General features: G+C 42.1%; 1 protein-coding gene across 2 annotated transcripts in view; it reads right to left on the reverse strand.

Annotated features, from left to right (window-relative positions):
- Positions 1-405: 405 nt before the first annotated feature.
- Positions 406-19,878, reverse strand: part of LOC108788171 (carbohydrate sulfotransferase 1-like) — a 56,096-nt gene continuing 36,623 nt past the window's right edge. Inside the window, exons 2-3 of one of the 2 annotated variants that reach the window (XM_018557908.1) lie at positions 7,622-7,804; positions 406-1,500 (exon numbers count right to left, since the gene is read on the reverse strand). In XM_018557908.1, the coding sequence (XP_018413410.1) occupies positions 419-1,500; positions 7,622-7,766 (1,227 nt within the window). In that variant the 5' untranslated portion in view covers positions 7,767-7,804 and the 3' untranslated portion in view covers positions 406-418. Of the gene's footprint in view, positions 1,501-7,621; positions 7,809-19,878 lie in introns of both variants that reach the window. The other variant, XM_018557900.1, reaches the window with a different exon arrangement.

The following is a 19,878-nucleotide window of genomic DNA, read 5'->3' on the forward strand; positions in this document are numbered from 1 at the left end:
CCCCCCAGCCTGTGACTGGACAGTAAAAAGAGAAGTAGCAGTCTGATGAGCTATCTGTAAACAATAAGTCAAGGCAACTGGACTTGCTGTATTTTTTACAGATATTCCATGACCTGGATGAATGAGAACCTTCACAGACAGTCTGATGAGCTCATTTCTCTGTGACTCTGCTTTTTCCTTCTATCAGCATGTCTAATATTGGCATGTGAGAACTGTAGAACAACTGATTGGCTCTGTGTGTTGCCTCTACCTTTACAAGTCTAAGTGCTGCTGTACAGAGGACTGCAATAGGCTGATACCAAGCCAAATTCAGGTAAAAACACTTTTTGCATAAAAAAAATTAAATACATTTAACGGCGTATTAATGAATACAGGATTGGTTTAACTTGCGTCTCGTATATCCATCTGGAGTTCAGATTTAAATAAATGGTAGATATTCCCTTGGTTCGATGAGGGTCTGAGAGAGGTTTTTGAGTTGCTGTATGGAGTCTACTGATTGATATCCAAACTGGGCTAAGGTTTTATTGCATATCTCCTGCACGGCTTGGACAATGTTGAAATGCAGATGGAGTCTCCAATATTCAGGAGTCTCTGATGAATTCCTGTTTGTGCCATATTTGCTCACATTAGAAGGGACAGAAGCATTGGTGTTCTCCTCAATCCATGCGGTGAGGTTGTCTTTCCATTCTAAGCCTACAAAGTTGTAGATCTCATTTGCTTTCTTGAGGGGATCTCTGGCAAGGTCTTCATATCGGATAAGCATGTATCTCCCTTTTAGCCATGACGGTCTACTGAAGGCCGTCTCTACCGACCTACTGTAATCAACACACAAATTCTTGATGAGGCTTAGGTCTAAGTTATATGGCATTTTCCCGGAGGAGTTCCAAATTTGGTATAGCCTATATTGGTCTACAAAAGTACTAATCCTTGACGCTAGGACAGCTCTGGGGTCTCTGATTAGCTGAATAATTTTTAGATTTAGTCGCGGGTCCTCTACAAGCGTCCTCACATGGTTGATTTCTGGAATCCTTATTGTCTTTATGGCCATATGTTTATACGACCGGCAAGCGGTAGAAGCCAAAGTCAAGTTTATCCTACGGCACTTCTTCACACATATATTTTCCTCGAGTCTCTCTAACTGTTCACACACAGGCGGTGAACACAAAGCCTTACTGGCTCCATGTCTGAAAAATGACAATGCCACATGATCTTTAGGCGTTGGCGTGATATAGTTCTCCAGGAGGTAAAAGTCACAGTCGTACAGATTCTGAAGCAAGTCCCTATAGGCCCCAAGAAGGGAGAGCCTGTCTATGGCAGGATGCTTGTTTGCAAGTGTGTATTGAACAAGGTAAAGGGGTTCAAACAAGTAAAAGACTTCAGGGTTTTGGTTGAACAGCTGGCCGAGAAAAGACGACCCACTTCTGGCGGTGGCAAATATCAGTATATGGTTTCTGCTTTGTTGGGTGTTGACACCTTCACACAATGCTCTTGTAATGTTATCTGCAATATGAAATAATAGAAAGTCAATACAAGTAACAGAAATATGATAAAAATAAACAATATGCCCCAAATATTTATATAAACATATACAATAAACTATGATCTTGTCAATTCTGCTTCCCTTTGGTCTGTTAAATATATAATTGAAAGTTTTTCAATATCTCTTTTCATAAGTGCAAAAAAAACTGTTCATCATATCAGAAATTCAGAACTGTGTCCTGCACACACTTCCTATGTTTCCGCAATGCTGAACGGGCAGTGTGCGCGTGCGCACACCGGCCTGTTCCGCAGTTGTCGACTGAGCATGCTCATTCGACAAAAGACGTGCGACCGTACAGTAGGAACGGTCACACGCCTTCCATACACCTGCCGATTATTGTACGATCGCTGCATTTCCCGCGATTATCGTATGATAATCGCAAGGTGTATGGGGACCTTTAGTTTTATATTGAAACACTGCCCTCCTGAACCTTATTCACACCCTGAATGTATTTAAAAGTTTCAGTCATGTCCCTTCTGTGGACACAAGATAGAAGCAGAAGCTTGATCACCACCTAGTGGCATGTTGTGTGAATCACAGTCTGCAGAAAGATTGGTTAAAAGATACTTTGTTGACAAACTTTGAACTTTGAGGATCTTGCTTAGGCATGTTGTATTACTGAACCATACTACCACTCGTAATACTCTCCTATATTGCTGTATTCTTCATTGGAGTTAATGAAGAATCCAACTTAAAGTTGCATTGAACGCTAAAATCCACCCCCCCCTTCCCGCACAATGCTAATGTAAGGACTTAGCTTAAATTATGCCTCTTGATCCGATCATCTTCTTCTTTCCTGTAGTTCTCAGGACTCCCTCCATCGCTGGTGCTGGTGTTCTATCAACAGGTCCAACTCGTCAAAATCTCGAACTACCCCACTGCCGGGTACTTGCAAGTTGGAGATTTCGACCAGATGGCGTTAGACTGCAAAACACAAAGACTAACGGAGCTCTGTACAGTTGCATTTTAACAATATTCAGCAAGTGACAAACTCAATGAGTATTCTAAAAAAGCTATGCGCACCGCAACTGTACAAAGCGCCAAGTTTTTTGAGCACCTTAAGTGAGGTAGTTGGAGATTTCAATGAGTTGGAGCTTTCGATAGAACACCGGTCTCTAATCCAGCGCTGACTGCTGTGTCTTCCTGTCCCACGGAGCCTGTGCGGGTGCACGCTGCTGCTGCATTTACTTACCTTGTGTCTCTCCTCGTCTCCCGGCCGAAGATCTGAACTGCGCATGCGCCCGCCCCAGGATCCTTTGCAGCCGCCCGAGAATTTTGAGATGTTCGGATGGGTTTAGGCGGCGGAGACACAGGTAAGTTTTAGCCCTTTGAAAATCATTTTGCATTTAATGTATCTACTGTTTGCAAGTAGTAGATCTATGCAAAAACCGCTGAGGGTTTAATAACCCTTTAAGTCACTGCAGCTATTGTATGTCACAGCCAGAGACACATCTGGCTAGAAAAATAGCACACCACAGCTAGAAACAAAAAATTATGTTTTATTGGTCACTTCTTTGAGGCATATGAGATGAGATTTATAAGAAGCCGTTTAGTGATTGAACCTGCTCACATCCATCCAAAACTGGGATTTTTTTTTTTTTGGGGGGGGGGAGTTGATTTATAATATTAAGTGCACCTTGTAGTAGACCCAATACTGTTAAGGAGGAGAATAAGAGAGGTGGGTATTGTACTTGGTTGTTTCTTACATGGTTTCATTGTATTTTTAAGTCTGATATTTAAGGTTAGTTCTTGTCCTATGCGCTTACTTTACTGTTGGTTACAATGGCAGCACTAGGATGTTAGGTGAGACAGCCATAGGGGCTGATTTTTAATTGTTCCTCCCGGGGGACAGATGCCATTGACATGGCACTAGCGCCCCTAGATGGCACCGAGGAGTATAGGAAATTTGTGTGCATCTCATATCCATCTATTGGCATTAGTGTCGTGCAAACGGCAGGGCATTTATAGATCAGCCCTAGTGTAATTTGGCCTATCAGAACATCAGATGTAAGCGACATTGCAGTGTTTCAAAGAATGAAAAAATGTAGGAGGAAAAAATGATGTAATGTGTTATCACACAAGTGGAATACCGCCTATGCTTATGATTACAAAGGGGTCCTGATAAGATGCTAATGTGGAGATGATGTGCTGTATGCACATACAAATGCGGACGCTGATATTGTTTTACCAATAATTTTAAACTAACCGCCTACTTTACTATAAAGGTCTTTCCTATAATCTTTTATCAGTTAATGGGTGGAATGTTGGGTTGAGTTGAGTTGGATTGGAATGGCAGGGAGAGAGAGTTGTTGCTAAATTCCAATAAGCTATCATTGACCTTCTATAAACAGAGATCTGAGTGTTCAGGTGAGTGTATACATGGGGTCTGCACTAGTCACAGAGATGTGGAGTAAAGACGTTCTTTTTCATGCAAGCAGTGCAAGTACCTGAATTTGAGCCTCTTGCAATCCCCTATACAGCAACACTGGGAGAGGAAGGCGCAGGACTGGGATCCAATCAGGTGGTCCGCCTGCAAATGTGCCGACAAAGAACATGATGATAGGAGAAGAGAACAGGGTGACAGTGACAAATGGCCTGATCAGCCTGCTGCTGTCGAATCAGCAGGCTGGGAGTCAAGAGAGGATACTCTTGAATCCTTCTACAGCAGGGGTGACCAACTTCAGTCCTCCAGCTGCGCTTTAACTTCAAACCCCAACATGCCTGTGCCTCACGGAGTCTTGCCTGTAACTGTCAGTCTTGTAATGCCTCACGGGACTTTTAGTTCCAGAACAACTGGAGAGCAGAGTTGCCCACCCCTGTTCTACAGCCTTTACGTGTGATAGGTGCCTGTATATTGTGCCTGTCTGTGTGATAGGGATGTGTAAATCTTAAGACTTGATGTATTCCATCTGTGTACTAAGCGGTTTGCCTGGAGTTCAGCATTAAAACACATTGCAGTGGGCCCCCCTCTGCACTACAAGTTTTAAATGCTTATTTTGTCTAGGGAGAAAGGAATAAGCAGAAATACTTACCTTCATCCACATTCCCTCTTCCCAACTGCCAGAGTCTTGCAATGCCTCCTGGGACTTGAAGTTCCACCAAAGCTGGAGTTGCCCACCCTACAGCTGATCTTCTCCCCATTACTGACTTACCATGCCTCTGCCATTGGGAGTCATGCCTGCAGTGGCGTCACAAGGGGGTTGCGGCCCGCACTTTGGTGACATCTTTGGAGGGGTGACACCAAAATGACTGACAGTCATTTTGGTATCACCCCCCTCTGAAAAGTCGGGCACTCGGTCATGGACAGTTTCAGGAGAGAGGAGTGGACCCGGCGACATACCTTATCCCGCCGGGTGACTGTCCCCTCCTCTCTCTCCCGTATGGTATAATTAAGATCGCCGCGCATGCGCACGTATGTGGTGATGTCACAGCGGGGTGTCACCTGGTAACCGCTCCGGGTGACACCCGGCCTCGGGACGCCCCTGCATGCCTGTAACATCAGTCTTGTAATGCCTCATGGGACTTGTAGTTCCACAACAGCTGAAGGGACAGAGTTACTCACCCCTGTTATACCCCTAGAAAGGACAAGCATTTAACCCCTGTAGAGCAGAAAGGGACCTTCAGCAAAGGTTAACTACTGTTTTCCCTGGAGTTCCGCTTAAACACTATACAACGTGTGATTTTTAAAAAATATATGTACTAATTAGGTTCTCACTGCATATGTTGATTTATATACATATAACACAGGAAGTGGGGTATTTACAAGTGTATGTGTCTTTGTTTACAGATTAAAGAATTTAAAATGCGCTTGAACTCGGCAGGTAAGCTGTTGGGCTGCGATTCATGATTGCTGTTTTGCTACTTTCAGAAGCCGAGTAACGTAGAACTAAAAACAAGCTGTCATCCTTATTTCCCTATCTGTCTAACAAGCGCTATGTATCATCCAGGCACATTACAGCGTTTGGTCATTATATCTATATTCTTTTTTTTTGCAAAGGTAGCAATTTCAGCGGAATGAGTCAATTTCCAGCTGTTCGCACACATCTTTGATACATCAATGTATATGAGGATCCGTGACAGCGCTAAGATGGCCTCCCAAACTGCTGACAGTCACTGCAACCTTTCAGAACACTAACTGCTTAAACAGGAAGAAAGCATCGCTAGAAAAATGGACACTGCAGGAAGAATACTGCAGATATTAATCAGATGTGTCAAGCAGATGGTCTGTACAATTGTTTGTGGGAGAAGGTGTGCTCGGTGCCAAGCTGGAGCTTATAAAATGTTAATGATCTGTAGAAATAACAACACTTTATATATGATGTGTAGAAATAATAACAAGACTGTAATGGAAAAAAGTATGAAAACTTCAACTGAAACAACTGTCCATATATACAAATGTATATATATACACAGTATATATATATAGATATATCTATATCTATATAGATATAGATATATCTATATAGATATATGTATCTATATAGATATATGTATCTATATGTATATCTATATAGATACATATATCTATATAGATATATATAGATATATATGTATATACACCAAGGTTTTTGTTTTTATAAATCTTATAGGTCTGTGTTCTGGGTCCGGAGGCTTTGTAGAGCACTGGGTGGAACAAAACCTCAATTCCTAGGTCCATATCTTACCTGGTAGCCAGACTTCATTATCAGTTTCCGTTGTCCACAGGCCTTTATATTTATGAGCTGACTGATGTTAAGGGCCACAAATATTATGGCCACTAGATGGAGGAGAGGAGCATTGGAAAGAAGAATGCATTTCCCATGCTCCTCAGCTTCATCTATTGGCCATAATGTGATATTTTCCTAATATTACATTCGACTGGAAAAGAAAATATGCTAATAACATTTGTTTTTGCATCCAATCGCACAAGATGAATGTTCATGCAATTTTGCAGGACAAATGGCTCTGCAAATTGAAGGTGAAGTATGAAAACATGATTGCCTACTGGGAGGCTTTTTTTACGACATGAGGAGACTGTTTAAGCCTCTCCTGCCATAAAAGCTTTAAGCTTTTAACTGCCTGATAGCAATTTATTTTTTTGTACACTGAGCCACGCATTCACAGCTCATGCTGAGACAAATTAAGTTTTATGAGCCAGAAATCCAGGAAGTAATAGGAGAGCTAGTAATCTGCCCTTAGTAAACATGGCCACTGTCAGAAGAACGGGGAGGAAAAGAGAAATAAGGTATGCAAAGAATAGAAAGCTGGCAATTATCTAGAAATATGTGTTTGCAGATTGTCATTAGTAAACATTTACTAAAGGTGTGTTTGTTGTTATTTTAAAGATATGGGTAAAGGTCCGCTTTAAAACCCCATCAGATTTTTTTTTACTTCCTGAGGAAATTTCCCCCTTAAACAGTTGTCACCAGAACAAGTGCCCCCATTGGAAGATTTCTGCTCTATTCCTATACAACTCTAAATTCTTGATCATCCCTTCTTTACTTTTTGGTCAGAGAGGCAATGGTCATGGGGACAAATATAAGGATCCAGATGAAGTTTGATCAGCACATCAGACTTTGTTTGGATTGTTGTATTAAAGAGTGCCATGGATTGTGCTCTCCTGCAAATAACAGGCTGGATACCATAGGGAAGGGGAGATCCTATACTCTTTGTTAAAGGACAAACATAGAGGGTGAATCTCCTTAATGGATACACATGAATAAGAAGCTGACAGGGATTCTGGTTTTAGATATACAGTGGTACCTCGGTTCACAAACTTAATTCGTTCCACGATTCTGGTCGGGAACTGAATCAAACTGTTATCAGAACGCAATCTCAACTAGAGGAAGCCACGACTATGTGTCAGAGCAAGGAAGATGGCTGCGGTTGTGTTCGTCACCCGATGCAGAGTTCACGAATGTAAGCAAAAGACTTCCTGTTCGCGATCCGAATTGTTCATAAACAGAAGCATTCGTGAACCGAGGTACCACTGTACTTTAATATATTATTGACAATTCACTAGATTTCAGACCCTATAGAATGGTATATTCACCCGCTAGCAAAGCTGATATGTTGAGGCGAGATTCAAAGTGATTTTCTCACCTTTCAAGTGTCCACATCGGTTCTCTGCCATCACATTGGTACACGATGACATCATGGTTGTTCTGAGAGACTTGATGGCTGTGTATTGAATGCCCAGCGATGCAAAAACTAGTAGCACAAGGACTTTCCATGAACACTCCATCATTCAGAATTTACATAGCTTCTGTTTATTGTCCAGCGTTCCTGTGCGATATACAAAGATCACAAACCATTACTTTAAAGTGCACCACTCACCTACACACTAATACATACGAAAAGAGAACTCTAGTTTTTCACCTAAGAAAATAAATAAAATATGGACCAGAAAGTGTAATTAGAATTAAAAACAAGTGATAGATAGGGTCATGTTTGACACAAACCCAAGTCGTTCATGGTTCGAGAAAATGGAGAACTAATGTGGCCGCTCAGGTCTATAGCAAACAATTACCAACAATGGACTTCTTGGCATCTGAACTGTGGTCAAGTGGCTTAGAAGGCCCAATCATGGGGGGTTTTACTTTGGGTCTGCCCCCTCCCTATAAACATCAGGGTACACAGCAGCCTTTTTTTTACCATGTGTTGGAAGAGACATGAAGTAGTTAGTGATAGATCACAGAGAGGTATTGCTGGTGATTGCTTGAAAAGCATTTGTTAGATAGGGTTAGAAAAAAGTTGGGGGGTGTTGGGGTTTATCATTTAGTAAAAGTGGATAAATACTGTGTACGCAGTCACTGCAATATTTGGAGGGCTTTTTCAGCACAATAAATAAACTGTATTGCTTTTTTTAAAATTATTATTATTATTAACAGCTGATTGCTGTCTATCCTATTACAAATGTACTAGTTCTTGAATACTGAAGTCAAAACAACATGAATGAAATCATTATTTGAATGAAATAAACACACACTAATGTTCATTTCTTGATTATAAGCTGGCTAGTGTAGGTCCTGTTCAAAATGTGGCTTAGTTAAAATCTGTTTAAATTTTGTGCACATAGTCACTACAATACTCTGGTGTCTTTTACCTGTGAAAGAAATATACCGTAATGTAAATTTCTTTATTAAAAGCTGTCTGGTGTGGATCCTGTTCAAGATGCAGCCTACTGAAAGTGTTTAAATACTATCACTACAATATTTTAGGTTTTTTTTCAGTGAAATAATACACTCTAATTTTGATTTCTTGATTAAAACCTGCATAGGGTCTCCCTCTTAAACTTCAACCTACTAACACTACTTTCTGCTTTATCAAGTCTGTGCAATATTTCTAGATTTGTTTCTGTGAAAAAATGATCTTTTATTTCACAATTATAAACCTGCCTGGTTTCTCCCTCTTAAACTGAGGCCTTATCAAAGTGCTTACATACTGTGGGGTGAATCTAGAAATATTTCTTTTTTTATTTATATAATTTTATGTATAATTTTTTATTTGTAATAAATGACACCTTTTAGCTTTGGCTAATTAGGCATCATTAGGTAATTGTTTCTGACAGGTTTTTCAAGAGCTGCTTTTATTGCCCCAGCACCTCACTGCATCATTTGAAACCTATGCACCCAAAACAACGCACACCTTCACCCTAGGTTATGAAAATGCAGCTTCTCAGTCACAAAATCACGCCGTTTCAGTGAAGGCCATCTTTGACATGACACGTGTAGCAGGTAAGGCTAATGTAGGGCCACCTCCAACCTGTGCAGACAATAGTTCATGAATGTGATTGCTATAAAAGTGTGCACCCAAACAAATTCACACCCTCACCCCAGATTGTTTAAATGCAGCTTCTCAGTCATATATTCCACTCATTGTGGTGAAGACCCTCTCTGACATGACACCTGCAGCAGGGCAAGCTAGTACCTAAAGCGCATATTGGGCAACCTTGAGTCAGTGATCCAGCTTTGACATCCAAAAGTTAATGGATATGATTGCTTTTAAGTGTTTAATTTAGAGCCATGCCTTCTCTTCCCAACATGTTTGCTTGCGAGGGCCTTGTGATGAAAAAAATAACCAAAAACATTTTTCATAAAAGTTTTAAATGATAAAAATGGTAATCCTGTTTTCTTTTGCACCATCTTGGTTGGTGGCATAGATTCCTACATGAGTTTCTTCTTGGATCAAAGAGGGGTAAAACATCCCCAATTGGAGCTGCCAGAAACTTCCTCCTCCTCCTCACGGCCAGCACCAAAACCTTTCTCACTGCCAGCACCCCAATTCTCCTCCTTTTTACTGCCAGCACTCCAACCCTCCTCCTCCTCTTTACCACCAGCACCCCAACACTGGTCCTCCTCTATATCACCAGCACTCCAACCTTCCTCCTTCCTGAGACAGCAGGATGTCCCCTTCCTCCTGCTGCTGTGCCTCCAGGGCCCTGTCTATTAAACCATGCAGTGTGTGTTTCTGTAGGAATACCAGAGGGATTGTTTTGCTAATCCCTGCCTTGTTGCCGCTCACCATAATGGTCACCTCTTTGACAAGATGTTGCATTCGTCCTGAATCAAAAGCCATTGATATGATGGTTTCTTGCTGCTGATGCAGCCAGTGCAAAATGGCCAACATTGGGTTTGGACGCGTGGGGGTATTACATATCAGGCGGTTGGCAGGCAACTAGTGTTGCTGCTGCATTTTAGCCAGATGAACACTTAAAGGGTATGACCACTCTTCTGGCCTGCTGCAGGACATCCTGAAAGCCAGGGTATTTAGCCAGGAACTTCTGCACCACAATGTTTAGGACATGGACTGGCAAACTGTGTGTGAACTTTCCCTGCCAAAGGGCGGCTGGCAAGTTGGTGCTGTTGTCACACACAACCTGCCTGTCCATGAAGAGCTTCCAGTGTGGCTCCTGTCTTCCAGGCATACCAGCTGAAAAACAGCATGACAGCTTTTGCTTGGGCCATTGTGTAGATTCTGGAGTGCTTGGAGCAGAAATCAGAGGTTGAGGCCAGTGAGGAAGGGTACAGGTGACTGCGCTTTTAGCATCAGAAATGTGGCAGCACCACCAGCTCCAGTGGTGTGCCCCCTCCTGCATCCTTCCCAGCCGCCAGCAAATTTACCCAGTAGGCCAAGAAGGAGATGTAACATCCTTGCCCATGCTTGCCAGACCACCAAGTCTGAAACTCCTTGTCAGACTTCGCCCTCCCTATTGCTTGAGGCTGCAGAAATTGGCAGTATATGAAGATGGATAATCTTGTGGAGGGAGGTGGAAAGTGAGGGACAAGATGGAGTGTGGGCCTTTTGCTGCTAACTGGTATCATTGAGGTGCTCCCACAAAGCTCTTTGGCACATAATCATGGGCTGGTTCCTGCATGTGGTACCCACATGACTGATACCTTGGCCAAAGCTTATATCTACAGGCAAAGGATGAAGACCACAACAGTGCTGTGATCAGGAAAAAAGGTTAAAAAAAGCCAACATTGCAGAGCTCTTTCTATTTGCTGCCTATTGAAGTGCTCCAGTACTGTTTTGACGCTAGCCAATTTCTACCAAACACATATCTAAAGTGTAGATTTTTGATATTTTGGGAATAGATGGGAATACAGGCATGGGAGCGGGTCATGTAGTGTGGGGCTGTGGTTTAAAGTGTTTTTGTGCACTCTGTTTTGACATTTTATTAAACTTTTAAGACAAAGCAGTGTGGTACTTAGCTTTTTTTTAGGTAGTTTTGGATGCAATTTTTTATCTAGTGGTAAAGTAAGTATTACACCTTGTTTTCTGTCATTCCCTTCACCCAGCTTTCTAAAACCCTTGGGATAACCCGTGGTACAGTTACAACATTTCTCGTCTAACTTCCTGACTGCTCTGTGTTATAATGATACCAATATACGTGAGAGCTGACCTGGATTCACTGTTCAATTGGGCAACAACATGGCAAATGAGGTTTAATGTTGATAAATGTAATGTGTGCTTGAGGGCTCAACACATGCATGCTTCATATAGTCTAGGCTGAGTAAATTTGTCCAAATCAATGATAAAGAAGGACCTGGGTGTTCTGGTAGATCATACACTTGATAACCAATGCCAATCTGCAGCCTTTGCAGTCAGTAGAACTTTTTTTCTGCATTAAAATAGTCGAAGGTTCAATTCACAAAGCCTTTTTTTTTTCTTGCTCTTGTTCGGCTGTTATTTGCTTGATTTCATAACTTATATAGCTTAGTTATACTGTAAAAGCCCACTTTACAAAGGTTTATAAGAGTTTATTTAGCCTCCTGTGTGCTTAATGGTGTTTTACCACTACCTGGCTTATTATAACAATGACAGTGTTATTCTACCAGCTCTTACAAAATCAATGTCAAAATCAATTTTCAAAGATTACTGCACAAGTTATCACTACTTAAACTACTACTAGCTTCTTGAAGAGGTGCCTATTGAGGGAAGCAGTAAAAGGATTTGAAGTGATGAGAACAATGACTCTTCGTCAGGCAAAATAGCGATTTCTTAGCTTTCAACAGTTAAATGTTCATTTCATGTGGAAAATGACAACTTCATACTTAAGCGACCCTAGGTTACGAAAAAATAAAATAAAAAATCAGCATCAAAGATGATGAATGTCGAAAGGTCTTATGAAGGCTGCAGCACTGCAACCAAGGGAAGGTAGGAGACACAGGCTGCCATAGAGGTGGGTACATAAGAGCTCTGGTTTGGACCGAAACCCAATCTGAACCTGAGCTCCTCCAAACGTGGATGGAAGCACCTTTTGCTGTCACCCAAACCGAGGAACTGCCTGTCTGCAGCTGCACGTAAGCAAAGATGCAGGATGCTATATAGCCACATGGCTATATTTGGTCAGTGAATTGACCTAATATGGCCATCTGACCATATCAGGTCAGTGACATCAGCACAAGCATCCCACCCCTTTGTTTATGAGAAGCTGCAGAGCAGGGAATGCCCAAGCCACAGCTAATAGGGCGGGTGGTCCCATGGCACTTCCGGGTTTGAATGAGCTGAGGTTCAGCCAGGTTTGGTTTGAACCTGAACTCATCCTTAGAGGCCTCTTTTATTGCAGGGACCTTTAATTCTGTAACCTTTTAGCTTTAACAGATATTTATGTTTGTGTATTAAATATGTTTAAGGCAAAACCATCATGAGATAAAGTGAGAAATAGAGTTAAAGCAAAACTCCAGCTAAAAATTAAAATGAATAGCTCAATAAAAGGAAAAAAACATTTGCTGCAATACTCATAGTTACATAGTTACATAGTATTTGAGGTTGAATAAAGACATAAGTTCATCAAGTCCAACCTATTGCGTGTATGCATTTATGTTTGAGCAGGTGTGTACGTGTATATGAGTCCATGTGTGATTTTGCTCTTAAGAGTACAGGTACTGCTTTATGTTACGGTCACCAATGAACTTGTCTAGGAGTTTCTTGAATGATTCCACACTCTTAGCTGAAATCACTTCCTGCGGCAGCGAGTTCCAGACCCTAACCGCTCTAACTGTGAAGAACACCTTGCGCCCCGTGTGTTGAAATTTCTTTTCTACCAATTTTTGGTGGTGCCCTCTGGTCTTTGTTACGGAGCTAACCATGAACAGTTTGTTAATAATGTTGCTGTCACCGTTGAAAAGTTTATAGAAGAAAATCATGTCCCCCCCTTAATGTCCTAACCTCCAAAGAGAACATATTTAATTTTAACAACCTTGCTTCATAGTTCAGGTCCTCGAACCCCTTAATGAGTTTGGTTGCCCTCCGCTGGACTTTTTCCAGCTCAAGGACATCTTTTCTGAGTATCGGTGACCAAAACTGGACCGCATACCCTAGATGTGGCCAAACCAGTGATCTGTAAAGTAGCAAAATGATGTACTTGTCCCTGCAATACATTCCCTTCTTAATACATTCCCTTCTCTGCTTGCTTTGTTTACAGCAGCTTGGCACTGCGCGCTGTTCTTCAATCTGCGATCTATAATGACCCCCAAATCCTTCTCTGTTTCCGACTTCCATAGTGGCACCCCCATATGTGTATCGTCCATTTGCCTATTTTTAACTCCAAAGTGCATTACTTTACATTTATCGACATTGAACTTCATCTGCCACACAGTTGCCCACTCCCAGAGTTTATCCAGGTCCTCCTGTAATGTTACATTGTCTAAATTCGTGTCCCTTACCCTCCCAATTTTCGTATCATCAGCAAACACTGAGACATGGCTACTCCCTCCCTCCCCGATATCATTAATAAATAGATTAAAAAGCATGGGACCCAGCACCGAACCCTGGGGTACGCCACTCACGACCTCCGCCCAGTCTGAGAAGGTGCCATTTATTGATACTCTTTGTACACGTTCCTGTAGCCAGTTTTCTATCCACGTGCACACTATTTCATCTATGCCCATAGCCTGTATAACAAGCGTTTATGTGGCACCGTATCAAATGCTTTGGAAAAGTCCAGATATACTACGTCCACTGTCCTCCCTCTATCCAGATCTCTACTTACCTCTTCGTAAAAGGTCAGCAGGTTGGTCTGGCAAGAACGATCCTTCCTAAATCCATGCTGGTTATCAGTTATTATGCCATTAACCTGAACAAATTCCACTAAGTAGTCCTTAATAATTCCCTCTAACAGTTTACATACTATGCATGTCAGACTAACTGGTCTATAGTTCTCCGGTTGGCATTTTGATCCTTTTTTGAATATTGGTACCACATTAGCCCTTCTCCAGTCGCTTGGCACTTTACCAGCCATTACGGATTCCTTAAAAATGAGGAACAATGGTCTCGTTATTACCTGGCTGAGTTCTTTGAGTACCTTGGGGTGTAGATTATCAGGTCCTAATGAATTATTTGCATTAAGTAGTTTAAGCCTATGTTGTATCCCAGTTTCAGTCAACCACTCAGGTGTATTTCTTGGTAAATTATGTGTTTTATCATGTACATTAAACCCGTCTGTTTGCTTGGTGAATACCTACGAGAAAAAAGTATTTAGCGTCTTGGCCCTCTCCCTGTCGTTTGTGACTAACCTCCCATTTTTGTCCTTTATTGGGCCTATCTGTTCCTTTCTCCCCTTTTTACTGTTTATGTATTGATAAAAAATGTTGGGGTTCCTTTTACTAACTGTGGCGATATACTATACTGCCCGGACTACCAGTTTACATCTTTTATTACATTCTTTGTAGTTTTGGAATGCCAATACTGTCCCCCCCCGTTTTATACTTAATATACTTGTTTAATGTGTTGTTTTACCGTTTTATTTAGCCATATTGGCTTCCTTTTTGATCTTTTACTTTTGTTACCCACCTGGTAATAGCATTTTTTAATTTGTTCTTGAAACAGTCCCACTTTTGGTCAACGTTTAGTTTATGAAATAAGTTATCCCATTTTATTTCACCCACTATATTGCGTAGTTTATCAAAGTTGGCCTTCCTGAAGTTTAGGCTTCTTGTCCGACCATCCCCCTTCCCTTTCTTGCACCCAATATTAAAAGCAATCACCTTGTGATCACTATTACCCAGTGTCTCCCCGATTACAATATCCTCAATTAACTCTGTATTATTGCTGATGATCAGATCTACGATGGCATTTTTCCTAGTCGGGACCTCAACCATTTGATCCATGAAATTGTCTCGCAACATATTAAGAAAACGGGCTGCCTTTGCCGTTTGCGAAGTTCCATTAGCCCAGTTGATGCTTGGGTAATTGAAGTCGCCCAGTACCACAACATTTCCCTGTTTCCCCGCTACTTCTATTTGGTATTGTAGGTGGGCCTCCTCCTCTTCCCCTATATTTGGTGGTTTATAACAGACACCCACAATAAGTTTACAGCTAAGGTCCGTTCTATCTAGTTCTAGCCATAAAGATTCCACATCATCTTCACCATCTGACATAATATTGTCACGTATGTGCACAATGAGGTTATTTTTAACATATACACATATCCCCCCCCCCTTCTTGCCAGCCTGTCCCTCCTGAACAGGTTGTACCCTTCTATGTTAGTAGCCCAATCGTGTGTGCTAGCTAACCACGTTTCTACTATTCCCACTATATCGTAGTCCTCCTCGAGTAACATAACTTCAAGGTCTTCTATTTTATTAGCTAGACTTCTAGCATTGGTGAACATACATTTAATTTTTGTACTTTTACTGGTTAAACGTTTGCTACCTTCTTGCTCCCCACTACTATTTTTAATCGTACGTGTTACGTTTGGTCCATTCCGTTCCATTTGGTCCACTGAGAAGTCAGCACAGTTCTCCAGGAAACCAAAGCCCTCATTCCGACACCAGTTCCGGAGCCACTAGTTAAGCTCCCTCAACTCGCGCTGTCTGTCCGGAGTGGCTCGTGGCACTCGCAGTATCTCAGAGAATACCACCGTGGAGGTCCTTTCCTTCAGCCTAGCACCTAAGTCTCTGAACTCCTTTTTTAGGACACTCCATTTACCTCCTATTTTGTCATTGGTGCCTATGTGCACCATGACAACTGGGTTGTGCCCAACCCTATCTAGTAACCTGTCAATTTGTTGCGCAATGTGCCGAACACGCGCCCCCGGTAAGTAGCACACTGTTCAACACTCACGGTCCCGATGACAGATTACCCTGTCGGTTCGCCTGATGATGGAATCTCCCACCACCAGGATCTGCCTCTCCTGATCCGGCTCCCCTCCTCGCTGGAGCAATCACTCCCCTCCCCCCGGATAGAGGAGGCGTTCTGCTCCAGCAGTGTAACCCCTGAACTAATATCCCCAACATCACGCAATCTGGCGTATTTGTTGCGGTTAACCAGGTTAGGGCTGACCTCTCTAGCACTCTTCCCTCTACCCGTCTTCTAACAGTGACCCAGCTTCCCACCTTGGGATCCTGCTCCTCCGCACCCACGCCTCATCTAAGCCTCCCTCCACCACAGCCTGGTGCGTTAGGTCCAGACTCCTTTCCATGTTGGTTATGCTCCTCACCTTTAAACTTGAGCTGTCACGAGCAGTAATTTCTTTCTGCCACTAGATGTTGCCATTCTTCTGGGTTAAATGACAGCCAGTTTCATTCAACCCACTTCCTCTGAGCCCAGACTGCCATGGTCCCACCCCCTGGGAGGCATGTCAAATTTTTTCAGTCTAGGTTTAGAGTATTACTGCAGAAAATGGCAATCACATTTCACTATGTGAGTACTGTTCAATGTGGCAGTAAGGACATAGTATATGTATATATGTATATATTATACGGTATATATATTCTGTATATATATAAAGTTTGGCCACCAGTTCACATAAAGTGTGCCATGAAGCTGGAAAGAGGGCAGGGAAGAGCAAAAGTTGATTGTATGGTCTTATTGGAACATGCATGGTGAGCCTTAATCTTTAGGCCGGTCACATGAAGCTACAGGGTCCTCTTCATCCCTTCACTGTCTTGGCACTGACATGATGACATCAGCACTGCTTTTTCTGCACCAGTACATATTGAATGAATGTTGCTGTGGTGACACTCCCTCAGGGGCTGTGCCATGACGCCCTGCACTCAAAGTTTGCAGAGTGATGCTGGGAGTCATTGAACTTGGAGGACTGAGGACATATTGTGGGGAAGAAAACATACTGTCAGGGACATATCTAGGAAAATTTTGCACAGAGTTGGTCTTTAAACAAGACTCGCGGTAAAGGTTTCTATATAAATCCATTGAGTCAAGCATTAATACCCTGTAATGTCCCTTTTAACATGTGTTGGCCTTCGCTATTAATCAACAAGTACAATAATAATCACCATTTGTCAAATATCCAAATGGTAACACATAATTTCAAGGAATAATCCGGATTATCTGCCATATTTTCCAGCTATTTAAACCCTACCAGATGTCCTCAAGCAGGACAAGCATTATGACTGCTACGGCTTGAGAGACTGTCAGCTTCGGAAACAGGGAAAGACTTTTGTTCACCAGAAGCTTGCCGGCTGTCGTGCTCATTGTTACCAGTTATAGTGAAACGACAGAGGAAGCTGGAGAACAGACGATTCAGGAAACGTCTTATTGTGCATGTGGCAACCCTGTAGTCTAGAGACATATTTCATTGTTAAAATAAGCTGTCAACTTGCAGGTGATACAATCTTTTTTTTTTTTTATGAACAGTCTATCGATGAAATCCCTTAGAGGATCGCAAGAGGAGTTTGTGTCCTGTCACCTGAACCCAAAATAATAATTGTACGTTTCTTGAAATAGAAAGAAAAAACATGATCGACAGCAGCGAGAGTATTGTTACTGCATAATTCTCAGCATGGCAGTATGGAAAAAAGATGCAGTCATCAAATGGATACTGAGTGTGCTGCAATAGAGGGCTGTTATTATCACTAGTCATTAGGCTCAATTCACAAAGCTTTAACACAAGGACAAGTATCTTTATTTTAGCCATGTGACTATAATTTTCAAATCTTATTGGACTTAGCAGTAAATAACTGTCACTTTTTCCATAGTAAGTATCCTTATCCTGGTACACTACCTTTGTGAATTGCCTGTTTCTGATAAATGCCAATTTACTGAGTACACTGGAGCATTTTCACCAGGCTCCACTTCAGGGGCCTGACCTGACCCAAACTTTGTAACCATGACTTTGCAAACTATTGTGAGGGTAAGGGTTACATTGAGGGTCCGTTTTAAAGGGAAGTTTAATGCTCAGTTACAGGTAGGGTTGGGGTTAAGGGGATGTTTAGTGTTAAGATTACAGGGAGGATTAGTGCAAGGGTCAGAGAGCTTGTTACCGGAAGTGATAGTGTTTAGGGAGGGATATTGTTGGGGTTACAGGGACTAGTAATGTTAGGATTACAGAGGGGAGTTAGTGGGAGTTAGTGTTAGGAATTCAGGGATGGGTTAGTATGATGGTTGCAATTAAGGTGAGAGAGAAAGTTATAGGAGGGGGTTAGTGTTATGGTCGTTACAGGGAGAGGTAGGGTTGGGGTTACAGGAACAGGTATTGTTAGGGTTACAGGGACTGGTAATGTTAGGATTACAGAGAGGAATAGAGTGGGAGTTAGTGTTAGGATTTCAGGGAGGGGTTAGTATGATGGTTGCAATTAAGGTGAGAGAGAAAGTTATAGGAGGGGGTTAGTGTTATGGTTGTTACAGGGAGAGGTAGGTTTGGGGTTACAGGAACAGCTATTGTTAGGGTTACAGGGAGAAGTAGGGTTGGGGTTACTGGAACAGGTAGTGTTAGGGTTACAGGGAGAGGTAAGGTTTGGGTTACAGGAAAAGGTAGTGTTAAGGTAGTGATTAGGATTTCAGGGAGGGGTTAGCTTGATGGTTGCAATTAAGGTGAGAGAGTTAAAGGGAGAGGTAAGGTTTGGGTTACAGGAACAGTCAGTGCTAGGGTTACAGGGAAAGGTAAGGTTGGGGTTAGACAAACCGTTAGTGTTTGGGGGTTACAGGAATAGTTAATGTTAGGGTTACAGGGAGAGGTAGGGTTACGGTTACAGGAACAGTTAGTGTTAGGGTTACAGGGACACGTAGGGTTGGGGGTTACAAGAACAGTTATTGTTAGGGTTACTGGGAGAAATAGGGCTGGGGTAACAGAAACAGTTAGTGTTAGGGTCACAGGGAGAGGTAGGGTTGGGGTTACAGGAACAGTTAATGTTAGGGTTACAGGGAGAGGTAGAGTTGGGGTTACAGGAACAGTCCGTGTTAGGGTTACTGGTTACTGTTTGATGGCTGTTGTATAGGATTTTCTAATTAAATTTAGTATTTACTTGCCAAGTTTGTTATGTTGGCCTTAACCTCTAAATGATTGTGTTACCTGTCAAATGTTTATTTCTGTTTCCTATCTTTCTACTGTACAGAATCATGTTGGAATTATGTAGCTACGGGCAGCACAACTATTTGAGGAAGTAAGACAACCAAAGTAAAGTGATTTCTTTTTTCTTTAAGATTAGTTTTTTTCTGCTGACCAACATAAGTGTCCGTGAAGGTTGAACTTGTGTTTTTAACACTAGAGGGAGGCATTGCGTATATAAAGCCCTTACAGATGTAATCAGAAAAATATATTGCAACACGAGAACACAATCCTAATACGCCACTAGCACTTTGCAAGTTTTGTCATCCCAGCTCAAGGCAACATTTGTTAGGCAATAATGAAACACACTATCTGTGATACAGTGGGTGACTGTGACTTGAAGTGAACCTGTGCTTTGTCTATGCCACCTTCCTAGGTGCACATACTTACCTTTACTATTGTTCCACACCTCACAGTTCAAAGAAAGCCCTGTGTAAGGCTCAAAAATGGCTGAACACTCTCCACACCTCCACACTACAGTGCTCCGGACAGTCACCAAGAATCATCCCTGTCACATGGAGTAAGTCACAAGGTTCCCCACACCCTGAATTTGTCAAAGCAATTGTGA

Source organism: Nanorana parkeri, unplaced genomic scaffold (assembly GCF_000935625.1).
Source record: "Nanorana parkeri isolate BGI_ZX_2015 unplaced genomic scaffold, ASM93562v1 scaffold14, whole genome shotgun sequence".
Lineage (NCBI taxonomy): Eukaryota > Metazoa > Chordata > Amphibia > Anura > Dicroglossidae > Nanorana > Nanorana parkeri.